Source organism: Alosa sapidissima, chromosome 6 (genome assembly GCF_018492685.1).
Source record: "Alosa sapidissima isolate fAloSap1 chromosome 6, fAloSap1.pri, whole genome shotgun sequence".
Lineage (NCBI taxonomy): Eukaryota > Metazoa > Chordata > Actinopteri > Clupeiformes > Clupeidae > Alosa > Alosa sapidissima.
The window spans coordinates 20,163,238-20,177,339 of record NC_055962.1 but is presented as its reverse complement, the minus strand read 5'-3'; the positions used below and the strand labels follow the sequence as shown (position 1 = coordinate 20,177,339).

The window sequence follows — 14,102 nt, the reverse complement described above, 5'->3', positions numbered from 1 at the left end:
GTAAATGTCTGGAAAAACATATGAATTATTAATCTCCTGTTCTGTTCGCTGGGTTGCTGCAGTGGTAGAGGCAGCAGCAGTGACATCACTGGGATCTGCTTCTACTTACACGCCAATAGCCGCTCCACCTCAGCGCTTTATTGAGGCCAACAAAGAGCATGTTGTCCACACAACACAAGCAACCCTGTAATAGCAGCTGAATCAGGTAATCAGGAATAGATGGACCTGCTGATAGGACTAAGTCAGACTTTCCGAATAGGGCTCCCTGTAACAAGTAAGATAAGGGGTTGGCTAAAAAGTAATCTCTAAAACTGAATTTAATCAAACTGAAGCTAATACTGTATTTGCAATTAACATTTCAACTTAACATTTTCAAATATAAGTCAGTGAAGACATTTCACATAGCTTATTCTCACGTCTTACTATAACCATCTGGCAATTAAAGATCTTGTGATAAGACAAAGAAAGGCACATTGTTGTGTTCTTTGCAGCAGCAGAGGTCCCGTACGCCCCACACAGAAGGTTTTTTGGTGCAAGGTCGGCCAGTCCAGAGAGAGCATGTGCCCCTGCATATCCTCATCTTGCAGACTCGTTCAGAAGTTCTAGAACATTCTCACGGTGACAAGGTTGAAACAAGAAACAGAAATGGCTGCATGTCTGTCTCTCCTTGTTGATGGAAGAATGTAGATTGTGTCTGTGTGTGTGTGTGTGTGTGTGTGTAAAAGGCTTGAGATCTGCAGGAATGAGTCATGCACCACAGAAAAGCCTGTCTGTTCTGCACTGACTACAACCAGCTTCGGCACATCATCATTTTCTGTTTGCTCCGCTGCATTACAACCAAACCTCCCAACACACACACACATCAAAACAGAGATGAAAAGGAGAGTTAGAGAGGGAGATATGGGTGAGGTGGGGGGGTGGCTGGAAAAGAAATAAGTGAAAAAGAAACAGCTCTGGTTATTTGATTGAGTGAGGCTGTGATGTCATTTAAAAGGCAAGCTTGTGTGTATGTGTGTGTATAAATATGTGTATGTGTGTGTGTGTGCGTGCGTCTGTCCACGCCTGTGTGCAAGAGAGAGTGTGAGAGGGAGAGGAGCAGCCAAGACTCTGCTCTCTTTCTCCCTCCCCTCCCTTCCCTCGTTTTCTCCCTCAATCGTCGGCTCTCTCTCTCTGTCGCTCTGCCTCGCTAGAGTAGAGGATCAGAGTACTAGCAGGGGGAGAAAAAGGAGAGCGTGTGCTGTGCTCTTCAGGCTAACCAAACAAACACACACACACTACTTGGTCACACATTTAAACTGTAAGCTAGCAGGCACGCAGACACAACCACGCACGTATACACAGTATACTAGACACACACTAGTTGTTGAGGTTGTGACGAGCTCACATCGGTCCTGGTGAAAGATGCCGTCCCGTAGCATGGACTGTGACGCGTCCACGCTCATTGCCTGTATGGTGGATGTGGAAGTCTTCACCAACCAGGAGGTCAAGGTAGGCAGACTGAAACCAGGCAGGTGTGTGTATGTGTGTGTTGTCATGTTGGTGTTGAGAGAGCAGCAAACTCTCTTGTCCAGGTCTGTTTGTATCATGATCACCGTGTGAGTTTAAACTCAGGAGAAATCCTTTGACAGCTTTGTTGAATTGATTTATGCAGTTGTGGTTTAAGGGCTGTGAGCGAGCACCATGTTCTCAGTGTGTCATGTCCTGAATTTAGCGCAACTTGTTGTATTAACAGTCACACAGTTTACAGGGGTGTTGACATTGAATAGAGTCAAAGTTTCAAAGTTTTTCTTGGTCTCTCTGCGAGATATTTCAGGATGATGGAAGTACAGAGGTAGTTTCTCTACCTATGCTATTTGGAACTTTGACATACGTAGCAAGTAGTAACAGTGCCATTAGTCATATCTTAGCACAAACTCATGACTTGTTTTATGAGGCACGAGCAACATGACAGCATAGCACTTGTTTGTGTGCTTATGAGTGTGCCATTGCTTCGGAAAATATATTTTGTAGCTTCAAATGTTTCTGTATGAAACTGCCGGTATAGATGTGAAAGATATGCATTGCCTTTAGTGTGTGTGTTCATGTGGAATGCATACTCATCACATCTTATATAATGTAAACACTGCCGTGTGGTACTCTCCTGTAGTGGGTAGTGTACACAGTGCTGTGTTGCGCGTTTGACCATAGGTAAAATCGGGTGCGTGTGTGTGTGTGGGGGGGGGGGGTATGCATGTGTGCTGTGCTCTCAAGTGCGCCAGCTCTGCATTGGCGCAGAGGAGGAGGACCACGGTGGTGTCTGCCTCAGTGCCCGTGCGCCAACCAACCAGCCAGCCTCGCTTTTGTGAATCGCTCCACATCACGCAACCCATCCTCCAACCCCCCCCCCCCCTCTTTTCCATTCATAAAAATTCCCCTCTGCATCACTTTCATCTCTCACCCGCAACAGAAACCACAAACACACACACGCACACACACACACACACGCACACACACACATGCACACACACACACAAACACACACACACATACACACACACACACACACTTAACATGTGCAGTAAAACACACACACACGACTCAAAATATACACTTGGATACAAACTTCTGCCTGTGGATGTTCAGTCCCCATTTTAAATCTTCTCTGTTTTTGTTTTGTTGTGTTTTGTTTTGGTTCCTCAGTCTTGGTTAGGTAATTGGGATAAATATTTAATCTCTACCTTCACCTCCTTGCTGTTGGAAAGCCTGGGAGTTTCCTAGACGGTTAATCTTCACTATCTCCCAGGGGTGGATGAGCGGGTTCGGCGGAAACAGGCAGGAAGTTGGCTGGCCATCCCAACCTGGCCGGCTTCTCTGCATTACCTGCTCCATTGAGTCAGGAAAAAGCACCTCCACCGCGAGCTCGACATGGACGTGGACACCGACAGAGACAGCCAGCATTCCATGTACTTTCTTCCTGCCCGTTCCTTTCACACTGACCGCTCACTCACCAAAGTGATGGGGGCAGGTTGACTAAGGCCTCTGGCCACTGAACACGGCAAGCGGCGAAAGCCAACAACCCCACATGTTAGCCTGGCCAGACAGGAGTATCAGGGAGAGAGAGAGAGAGAGAGAGAGAGAGAGAGAGAGAGAGAGAGAGAGAGAGAGAGCAAGGGGGAGGCCCAAGAGGAAGAGAAGTAAAAAGATGCATAAGGGTCCTTCTGGGTCCTGTGCAAAATGGCTGGCCATGGGGCCTGCCTGATGATTTGGGTGGCTGTTGGTGTGTGTTCTGGGTGCAGTGCAGGCCAGGCGGCGGCAGATGCAGTTCATCAGCACCTCTATCCTGACCTGCGCTATCAGATCCATCTGCAAAGCCACGGAAAACAGACAGCGGCCTGATTCCACTGCGATATTTATTTGAATGTGTCAGCTGTTTCACGGACTTCAAGGATGCTCCGTCTCTTAAGTGTAGATTACACACCCATGAATCAAGTGGAAATCTGGAGTCTGTGTGTGTGTGTGTGTGTACAACTGTGTGTAAAAGTGTTTTTTATCATCTGTCTTTGAACATGTTCACATCAAAGAAGCCTGTGTACCTTTCTCTCACCCCTGGGACACACACACTCATTTCTCTCCTGGCAGCCATGTTTTCCTGAAGTTCCTTGTTTCCACTGTATTCTGTGCACTGCGTGGACATCAGCTTGGTCAAGATCAGCCTCTTTATAAGCTTCTCCATATTGTGAAAAGGGATGCTCTGACAGCCTGTCCTCTCCCTCTCTCTGGGTCCGAAAGCAAGTCGCTCTCTCCACTATTCCAATTCTTGGACTTTGGAATTCTTGGACTTGGCCTCTCCCTCGCTTCGCTGGTCTTTGTCAAAACACTGTGTCCTGGCCCTTGTGTTCTCTCTTCTAAATAATTGAGGGGACCACACTTCATCAAGAGTATATATACTTATACTATACTTATACTCATCAGAGTACCTTCCACGTGTGTGCTCTTGCGCCACGTGACGTTATGTGATGCTAACGTTGGGAGGCTAGCGTGCTAAGAAATGTTTCCGTGTGCGCGTCCCGCTCCTGCCATCTGGGATGGGGAGGGAGAGACAGCAGGGGGAACAGTATTTTGAACGCCTCTTAACGAGCCCTGCAAGCGCACTATCATTACAGGGGTAATTGCTGTATAATTACCATGGAATGGCATTACATAATTCAAAGTGCCCGGCTAGTGAAGAAGGATTAAGCAGGAGAGCCGGACAGAGAGGTCTCGCTTGTAAAACACAGTTCTGATGCGCAGGATTAAACCCATTGACATTAAAGGTGAGGTCAGCGATTGTGCAGGAAGTCGCTTTTGTTTATGTTTATGTTCATATTTCAATTTATTAGAAGACGCTTTTGTCCAAAACAACGTACATTATATTTCAACCAAGGACCAAACGGTCCTTTTTTGGAGGCCTACAGAGATTTTGTTTTTTACAGTGTAGTCACAGAATGGGCACCTAGCGGGTCGTGAGGAGATGATTACTGAATGTGACAAAAAATGTGACAAAAAATGTTATGGGCTTGAAATCGTACGATCGCTGACTGCACCTTTAAAGTCAAAGCCCTAGGCCAACGGCTTCACAGATGACTATTTTTGATAGTTTTATTGATGATGATGTTGTTGTTGTTCATTTGTTTGCTCTGAACCAACTAGGAACAAGGTTAGGAGGTTTAGCCGTTAGGGCTCAGACACTGCTGCAAAAGTCAGCCAAACTTCTGGCAGTAGGGTTGTTGGGGATGCTTGCCAAATGCATAATGTAACTATTCTTAAAGAAGCAACTTCAGTAAAAACAACAGCAGTCATACCTCTTTAGTTTCTTGCCTTCCTCCCCCCTCCTCTCTCTCTCTCCATCTCTCTCTCTCTCCCTCTCTCCGCGGGATGGAAAATGTGCCTTATGAGAGGATGACTGAGCGGAGATAAGATCACTCACCCCGAGCCCTCAGCTGCTTATTTCAGACTTCCTGTATGCGAGGGGGGGGGGGGGGGGGGGGTCATGTGGGTTCCTTACAGGAGCTCTGAACTCCGAGAGAGGCTCCGCAGGGAGAAGGGTCAGAGGTCAAATTCAGGCGGGCCTGTTTGACATCACCGACAGAGCTTGGATCTGCTTCAGACGAATTAGAGACATCTCGGGTTTTACTCGCTCTCTCTGTTTTTCTCTTTAGCCTCTCTCCTCCTCTCAGTCTGTTTCTGGATGTCCTCTTTGCTGTCTTTCTTCTCTGATCTATCTATCTATCTATCTATCTATCTGTGTCTGTCCATCTTACTCTCTCTCTCACTCTTTTTTTCTTTTCTCTCTCTCTTCCTTTCTGATTCAATTCAGTTTCATTCAAATGAGCTTTATTGGCAAAGTAAATCATAATCTAATCCTAATCTAATTGAATAAAGAGTTGGTATTTAAAATACAAATAAATGTCATGCATAATGCAGCAGCATTGTGTGTGTGTGTGTGTGTGTGTGTGTGTGTGTGCGTGTGTGTGCCTGTGTGTGTGTGTGTGTGTGTGTGTGTGTGTCTTTCCATCGTTCTCCTTCTCCTGTTTACATGCATAAAGATGGTCCTGTTCTGCTGTATCCCCTGCTTTTGAGCTAATCTATCTGCTGTTGTTGTGGATGGGGGTCTGTGTTTAATTAAAGCCCAAGTGAGCGAAGCTGCAGTTAAATTTGACATTCACTGGCGGATTAGTGCGAAGGTGAGCGTCGCCTTGGGTTGCTGCTCCCTGCTCAACCCTGCTACTCTCCATCTCCTGCTACAGTTTTTCCCTGCCCAGCGGGGGCACACACACACACACACACACACACAGATGCACAAGCACACAAGCATACACACACACAGATACACAAGCATACACACACAAAGACAATCAAAAACAAACGTAGCCTGCCCAAGCATACACATAAAAGGACTCACTAACAAATGCATAGCAATGCACACACACACACACACACACACACACACACACACACATGCACGCACAGGTTTGGCTTGTAGATGCATGTAATTACTTAAATACCCATATGCATACTTCTGCACCCTCAAAGGAAGGCGCTGGAAAAACAGAACACCTTGGACCACTTTTCCCCACCATGCTCATACTAAATGTGCACACACACACACACACACACACACACACACACACACACACACTCCTCCTTCACTCCTCCATGGTTTTTGAAACCCAGCACATTCCCTTGTTGTTACCCCTTGTGTATTGCCTTCAGTGAGTAAATGTTAGTGAGTAATGAAAGAGGAAATGTCTCTTAAAATAAATATATTAAAAAACATATAAAGCGAAATGCTTTTCAGTACGCGATACCATTAACCTTTATCATGTACTGTGTAGGAAAATAATCTACAGCAACATCACACAGACACACAGAGAAAGAGGTCAATCTTAGTAGCACTTCCAAAGGTCACAGACCTATTATTTGCTTCTCTGTTAACACTTCCAGGTCACGCAGGACACATGTTGGAGTTTGGGCCTCACGTTTGCAGTGAACCTTAGGACACTTTAATGCATTACTGAAGCCATCCTCCACATCCGCACACACATACTGGACATACTACTGTAAACACACATGACGCTAGTCCCTCTGTCTTTAAGCAAAAAACAAACAGCTTTATTCAGTCTTTTTTTTTCTCTTTTTTTCACCCCAACGCACACCATCTTTTGTTTTTCTTTCCTTTAATTTGACCCAAAGTGACCCTTTGGGCCCCCGTTGCATGGCAATCCTAAAATGGCGATGTTTTGAAACGCTCCAGATCTGGCCACTTAGAGTTAAAGTGCTGCCATGCCGGTGAACCCTGCTCATTTTATGTTCCTGTAACCGCACTAGCTCATTAACTAGCATTTTTTGTTGATGTTGTTGTTGTTTTGAGGAGGGGGGGGGGGGGGGGGGGGGGATACGGATGTGTGCAAAAAGAGCCCCCCTACTTTCAGATCACCCTACTATTCACAGCATGTTTTTAGATACCGGTAGATAGATACTTTATTGATCCCCAAGGGGAAATTCAAGGTCTCAGTAGCATACAGACATCACACACAACATGCACTTACAGCAGAAAGGGTACATATAAGTATAGACATATAACAAAACTCCACCGTACAATAGAGACAGTAGAAGATAAGAAAAAGCGCTGGGCTTCATTGCGATTTTGAAGTGATTTATTCCCGTAATGAGCGCACGTAAAGCCGGGAACACGGTTTAATAGCAGGCCGAGCATTCGGCCCCCGCCCCAGCTTCGCGTTTAATAGCCCTGAAGACCGCAACACAAACACCAGGTGAAGGCTGATGTGGATGCTGCCTCTCTCCAGCCTCCTGTCCTGCAACAGGCCACTTAATTGAAGCACTTTTAAAAAGCAGTTCGTGCCCCATAACGGATTCATTTGGAGTGGATTTACAACACAAGGGTCTTTGTAGGAACTCTTCTAAAGATTCACATGGAATCCTTTGCTAGCTTTTAACGGTCTGTTGCTGCAAGGATGAAAATGTGTTTATTAAACTTCTTCGGAGAAAACAAAATGGTTCTAGTGAAAATCTTCCTAGTCAGACAAGCTTTTAAGATTCATTCATTCTTTTTATTTATAGCAGTAGTTTTGAAGGTTCCCTCTTTTTCCTTCCAGCTAAAAAACATTATCTCTCAAAGGCTGTATTATGTCCTGTTTTCTGTAAATACCTGCGGAGCCAGGTGAGACCGTGAGCTGCCCACTCCAACATGACCGGGGCATCTCTGTGGAGAAAAATGTTGTTTGGACGTCTCTGACAGGGGACGAGAGGAGCTGAAGAACGGCCATCTCGGCACATTCCACGGTGGGTGAGCGATGGCCTGTGAGAGAGGGGTTACGCCATCACGCCGCGCGACTCTGAGATTCCTGCAGGGTTACTGAGGGGGCAGTGTAAACACCTCACAATGGAGACACACAGAGAGTCATGACCTCCTCCCGTGGGGAGAGAGTGGGCATTCTGTCTGTCTCCCTTTTCTCCCTCTCTCTCTCTCTCTCTCTCTCTCTTTCTTTCTTTTTGTCTCCCTTCTTTCCCACCCTCCTCTCCCCGTTTCCTTTCTCTCTCTGTCATCTCTCTTTCTTTCTTTCTTTTTTTTCTTCTACCCCCCCTCTCTCTGCTATGCCCTCTCACTTCTCCCTCCCTCCCACTCGCTCCCTCTCTTTATTCCCCTCTGTATATCTAAGGCTGTGTGTGTGTGCGTGCCTCTCTCAGTCCTGCTTCTTGTTCTTTTCATCCACCACCCCCCCGCTCACACAAATATGTTTTCGAGCAAACCAACATACCAAGAGAGCTGAACAAGAGAGCAAAAAAAAAAAAAAAATAGGAGTGAAAGAGTGCGAAATGAAAAGAGCTGGAGAATTTGGGAGCATTCCTCATATATAGTCCTCTCCTCCCCACTCAGCCTCCCTGAGCCTGTCTGCTGTGTGTGTGATTTGCGAGCTCGGAGCCTGGCGCCTAATGAGAGGTTCCATTAGAGAACCAACTGTTCCCACTCGGAGCCTGGCGCCTAATGAGAGGTTCCATTACAGAACCAACTGTTCCCACTCGGAGCCTGGCGCCTAATGAGAGGTTCCATTAGAGAACCAACTGTTTCCACCAATCACTTTCTGCTCCTCTCTGCAGAACACTGATAACACACTTGCCGCAAAAGGTCACCAGCAAATTAATTTAGGGGCGTTTTTGTTTCCCTTTAGAGGAGGTGTGTGTCTGTGTGTGTGTGTCTGTGTGTGCTCGTGTGTGTGTGTCTGGGACCTTGAAATATTTCATGTCTTCCACAGCTTTCTCCACCTCCAGGTCCTACATAAAACCCCTCGCACACGAGACACAGCTGTGTGTAGCGACAGGAATGTCCACCAAAGAAAAAGAAAACAAGGCAAAAAAAAGCGAGGGCAGAAAAGGAGCTGTTTTTCATTAATGCACGTCATCCGTCCTGGTCAGCAGGAAGAGAATACTGAGGGGCGGCAGAGAGTCAGCAGGCAAGCTCGGACCTGGAGGAATGTTCCCGCACAGGGCAGCCTTTGTGCTCTGTGGTCCATTTGAGCTGGACTTTGGAGCTGGAGCTCCTCTCTTGTTGTGTTTATTCCTCTCTTGTTGTGTTTATTCCTTGGGAGGGCTATTTGATGGACAGTTCTTCAGGTCCAGCCTGTAGGCTATTGCTATTGAATACATTATTCACAACAGCCCCAATGTGCTGCAGCGATGAACACTGTGGAAGGCAATGGGATCCAGCAATATATCCGTGAGGGAAATTTGGCCTCTGCATTTATCCCAATCCGTGAATTAGTGAAACACACTCAGCACACAGTGAACACACAGTGAGGTGAAGCACACACTAATCCCGGCGCAGTGAGCTGCCTACAACGGCGCTCGGGTAGCAGTGAGGGGTTAGGTGCCTTGCTCAAGGGCACTTCAGCCGTGGCCTACTGGTCGGGGTTCGAACCGGCAACCCTGCAGCTACAAGTCCAAAGCGCTAACCAGTAGGCCACGGCTGCCCCTTAGGACACACACACACACACACACACACACAAATAGACACAAATACTGAGGTGTGCACACACACACTCACATAGACTTTCTTCCATCTCTATTCTCCATCCATCCCCCCCCCTCTCTCTCTCTTTCTGTCAGACAGTGGTGAAACACTCTCTGTGTCGATACAGCACAAGTTTTCCATGTCCTCAGCTTCTAGCAGCAGACAAAACAAGCCTGGAGAAAGGCTTAAAAATGTGCATACCACGACACCCTCCCGCCTGCCAAATCACCATGTTCTGGCTCGCCACCCTACTCTTTAAACACGTCACATTAACAATAACATGAGCTGGAGGAACAGTCCAGTCCATAGATCCATCCTCTGAACTATGCCTCACTTTCAAAAATTCAGTTAATACAGTTCAGTTTAATTTAGTTTGGTCCAATGTTTGTTGGTCAGTTCTATCTAAAATCACAAATCTGTCAGTTCATTCCCATTCAGTTATTTAAATTTGATTCAATTAAGTTCAATTTCATTCAGTTCAATTCAATTGTATTCAGATAATTTAAAAACTACAACAGGGCTGTTTGATGAGCCTCCAGCCAACTCCAGACACCCATCCCCCAGCACTCAGTGCCCCTGACAGGTTTTACAGAGGTGAGGTGACTCAGGCGATCGATGTCTGAAGTTGGAGTGTCTGCTCGTGTTTTTGTGGTGCCAACACATCCGCACAATTACAGTGCAGGAAATAAAGGAGAGGAGCAGCACACACAGGACAGGTGAGGTGACTCAGACCCAGCCAGGCTCCACATCTAATCAAGCTGCCCTTGGACGTGTACATATGTTGTATATAATAATATTATATACAACATATATAAACATATATTATGTATATACAGTATATACAACAGTATTGATTTTCAGTGTATGCGTTGGAGGTGCAAGTTTGTCACAATATTATAGGTCTGAAATGACTGATTGGTGACATGGATTCATGGATCCCAAATACCTCACTTCTTATTGGACATGGCTTTTTCAGTGTAGTGTAAATATGAAAGTTGTTCGTCTTGGTGCTCCACATGCCTACCAACTTTGGTGTGTGTGGGTAAAACTATATGCCAAACAGTTATATAAGGGGGCACTATGAGGTCCCTTGGCTACACCCGGGGCCAAACCTCTGTCCCCTAGTAGTGACTGTGATAAGAGTCAAAAAATGTGTGTGTGTGTGGGGTGGGGTCCATGTTGTGAGAGTATCATGGAGAGAGTGGAATGGTGGTGGAGGGGTTGTGCTCTTTAGAGAGTTTGATTTATGTTTGTGTGTGACAGTGTATGGGTGTGGCTGCATAATTAATCAAGTTTAAACTAATGCAGTTAGCCAATCGCAAAAGCTGTAATTATTAGTGCAGCTCACAGCTCTGTCCCAGTGGTTAATCATATTTAGTTTAGGGCTGTCAATCGATTAAAAAAAATAATCTAATTAATTACATACTCTGTGATTAATTAATCTAAATTAATCGCATATATGATTTTTGCTGTGAAAGTATTTTAAATATTTAAATTCAAATGAATCATTGAATAATCAGCATTAGTGACATTAAAGTTCAAAAACTCTTTTATTATTATTTTAATAATGGCCATAATCTATGATATGACTTAATATGCTGAGGAAATCAATTCAAAAGTGCCTTGGGGAAGAAGTTCTTTTTATCACATACATTGCAGAGGACTTTTTTTTAATCAACACTTTATTTTTATCAACACCATCAAGCCGTTTTTGAAAACTAAATGTTCCAATCAATGATCTAGGCAGCACATTTTCTTCTCTCTCCTTCATTTTACAGTCTAATGGTTACTGACTACAACGGCTCGGGGTCAAAGGTCATACAGAATCGATTAATCTGCGTTTTTTTTTTAATCAGTTATTTTTTTCTTAAATTAATTAATCGAAGTCATTTTGACAGCCCTAATTTAGTTAGTCATATCTATGAATTTTGTATTCATGTCATCCTCGTGTGACAGACAATGAGAGCTCACCTAATAGGAGTATTCTACTTCACATGCACCCACCAATCAGCAACATTTGGAATACTGAACTGAAGCTTCACTTTTCAAAAGTGATATCACTTATTAAATTGCAATGGCAGTGTCAGTCAGAACAATCTCAATTAGATATTTCTCCCAAATCGTGCAGCCCTAGTGCATGTACAGTATGCAGGCAAGTAAGTGTACATTTATGCACGCAAGCTATGCAGACACAACTCTATGTGTCTATTTGAGGTGTGTGTGGGTGTGTGTTTGTGCTTGTGTGCATTTCTGATTCACAGTAACCTTTTTTTAGCCTCCTCTCACTCACACACTGTGCATAATTTGGGTCCTAATGAATTCAGCTATTTACCTAACTCAGTGGAAGGCATTCACTGGGTCTTCAGAGAGAGAGAGAGAGAGAGAGAGGAATATTTTTAGAAACTTATTCTGCTCCCATCCAACATCTCTTTATTCTTGCGTCGATCAAACTGTCCATATTTGTAGAGGAATGCAATCCATGTTCTCCACAAAAATAGACAATTCTCAAATGACCCTGCAAGAAGAGAGCGAGACGGAGGAAGTGGTGGAAAAAGAGATAGACCAGAGAGATTGGAAGGAAGAGAGGAGGAAGAAAGGGAGTGAGAGAGAACGAGTGAGAAGGAATGAGAAGGCAGATTGAAAAAAGGGAGCCTTCATTTTCTTCCATTCTGTAACCCATGGTGATGGAATCAACATAAGATAACAGCACCTTGTTTGATTCTTGCCAACCAAAGGCTGCTCTTATTGAGGATCTGTTATTGATTTCTTTGTCAGATTTAATGTTTGACACTTTCCACAGCGAAGTCAGCACCCTGTCTTGATATCCTGTGACTTCCATCTCTGATTAATACAGCATTTTCTAGTCCCATAGCTACTGTAATCCATCATCTGGACTTTGCTACCATCTGGACTAGCAGTTTAGGATGAGAAATAGAGTCATTCATTATCTTGCATTGTAGAAGTACTGTATCTTAGCCTAGAATAGGTATAGTAAACTGTATTACATTCATACGTTTAGAATATCTAAATGAGCAAACATTGACTTATTATTGATTTACTGGATTAATGATCAGTGACTTTATCAGACTTTGGACACAGTGGACAAGCGATCGATAACTGCAACTGGATGAGGAACAGGGTGTTTAAACCGATGGGGACTCTCCCAAAAGTCATTTGGACACTTTTCCACTTTTAGTGCTCTCATTCAGGATGTGATGTGGCCCCAAATTTCTGAGGCTCCTTGAACCAAGGGGAAGTGTGTGTGTGTGTTTGTTTGTGTGTGTATGTGTGTTTGTGTGCACGGGGGTGAGTTGATAGGAGTTTAACTCAGTGCCCATCAAAGTCATTTCACTGAGGTCAAAAACTGCTGAGTCATGCTCCAGAGCCGGGGCTGTCACCTGAACACACAGCTCCCACACAAGTGCAGCAGAGAGTCAGGGGTGTGTGGGGGTGACGTGTGCATGCTAGCAAAGGTTGTCATCTGAACACACACTACCACATCAGCTTAAATCTGTGTGTGTGTGTGTGTGTATGCACTCGCGTGGAATCACTACAGCAGCAGGGTGCATGGCAGTAGATTAAATCATTTACCTGTCATTCCAGGACAGCTCAGATGTGCAAATCTGTGTCTGTATTTTGGGGCCAGTGAGCACATTCTCTGTGCAGAGGTGTCAAAGCCGCCAGCTCCACAGGGAATGGATCCCATTCATCTAAAAGAACAGTGCTGACAGGAACCTTTTGTTCCAGTGCTTTTTAGCCCTGGTGGAGCGTGGCCCAAAGGCTAAGGTCACGGAGTTGAGTCTGTTGTAGGAAGACAGGTGCAGGTGAGATAGATCCCGTACAGCAGGATGCATTTGTTCTTTTAGTTCCTGAACAAAGTACAAGGTTTCTCTCTGTTCGGACGTTGAAACCTTTTGCTCGAAAAAGAGTCGTCAGTCTCAGTGGAATTCGACTATGCTTAGAAGCATCGTAGATGCTTCAAAAACCACTTGCCGCCCTCCTTGTGCCAAAGCTCTTTTGTCTCCATAAATGGGTCAGTGGACTTTTGAGGTAAAGCGTACAGTAAGTGCACGCCAGCCAGGAATGGATTTGTCCATCAGACACAGCCTTGTTATGACAGGATCTTATCTACTTATTTTGCATTCCTGGTTTTGTTTGAGCTGTTCTTCCATAATCCGCTACTCATTCCAGAACTTTCTTCAGATTACACAAGAATGGCGGAGGGTTCTATTTTTAGCAGCCTGACAATCCTATGACGTCTCTGGGCCCATTGTGCTCACATGTCAGCAATAACCTGATTAAACTTTCCCATTTCTAAGTAACTTTGTGCTTTCAGCTATAGCTGTGTTTACACAAACGTTTACCTGCCAAAACCTTTACAATTCATCAGTATTCCCTTTTTAAAACCAAGTTTGAGAGAGAGAGAAAAAAACCCACAGTTAATTCCGACGCATCCCACGCATCTTGTGTTTACAAAAGAGAGTCTAATCAGTTTAAAGTGTATCGGATTTCTTCATCACTCCTCCAGATGGTCTTTTTCATTTGGTAATGACAA

General features: G+C 44.8%; 1 protein-coding gene across 2 annotated transcripts in view; it reads left to right on the top strand.

Moving 5' to 3' along the window:
* The window catches only part of rcan2 (regulator of calcineurin 2), an 84,048-nt gene that overhangs the window by 43,948 nt on the left and 25,998 nt on the right, over positions 1–14,102 (top strand). Inside the window, exon 1 of one of the 2 annotated variants that reach the window (XM_042096215.1) lies at positions 1,147–1,488. The exons of the other annotated variant lie outside the window; for it this stretch is intronic. Coding sequence (XP_041952149.1) covers positions 1,402–1,488 — 87 coding nt within the window. The 5' untranslated portion in view covers positions 1,147–1,401. Of the gene's footprint in view, positions 1–1,146; positions 1,489–14,102 lie in introns of those variants that run through there. 2 annotated transcript variants of the gene reach the window in all.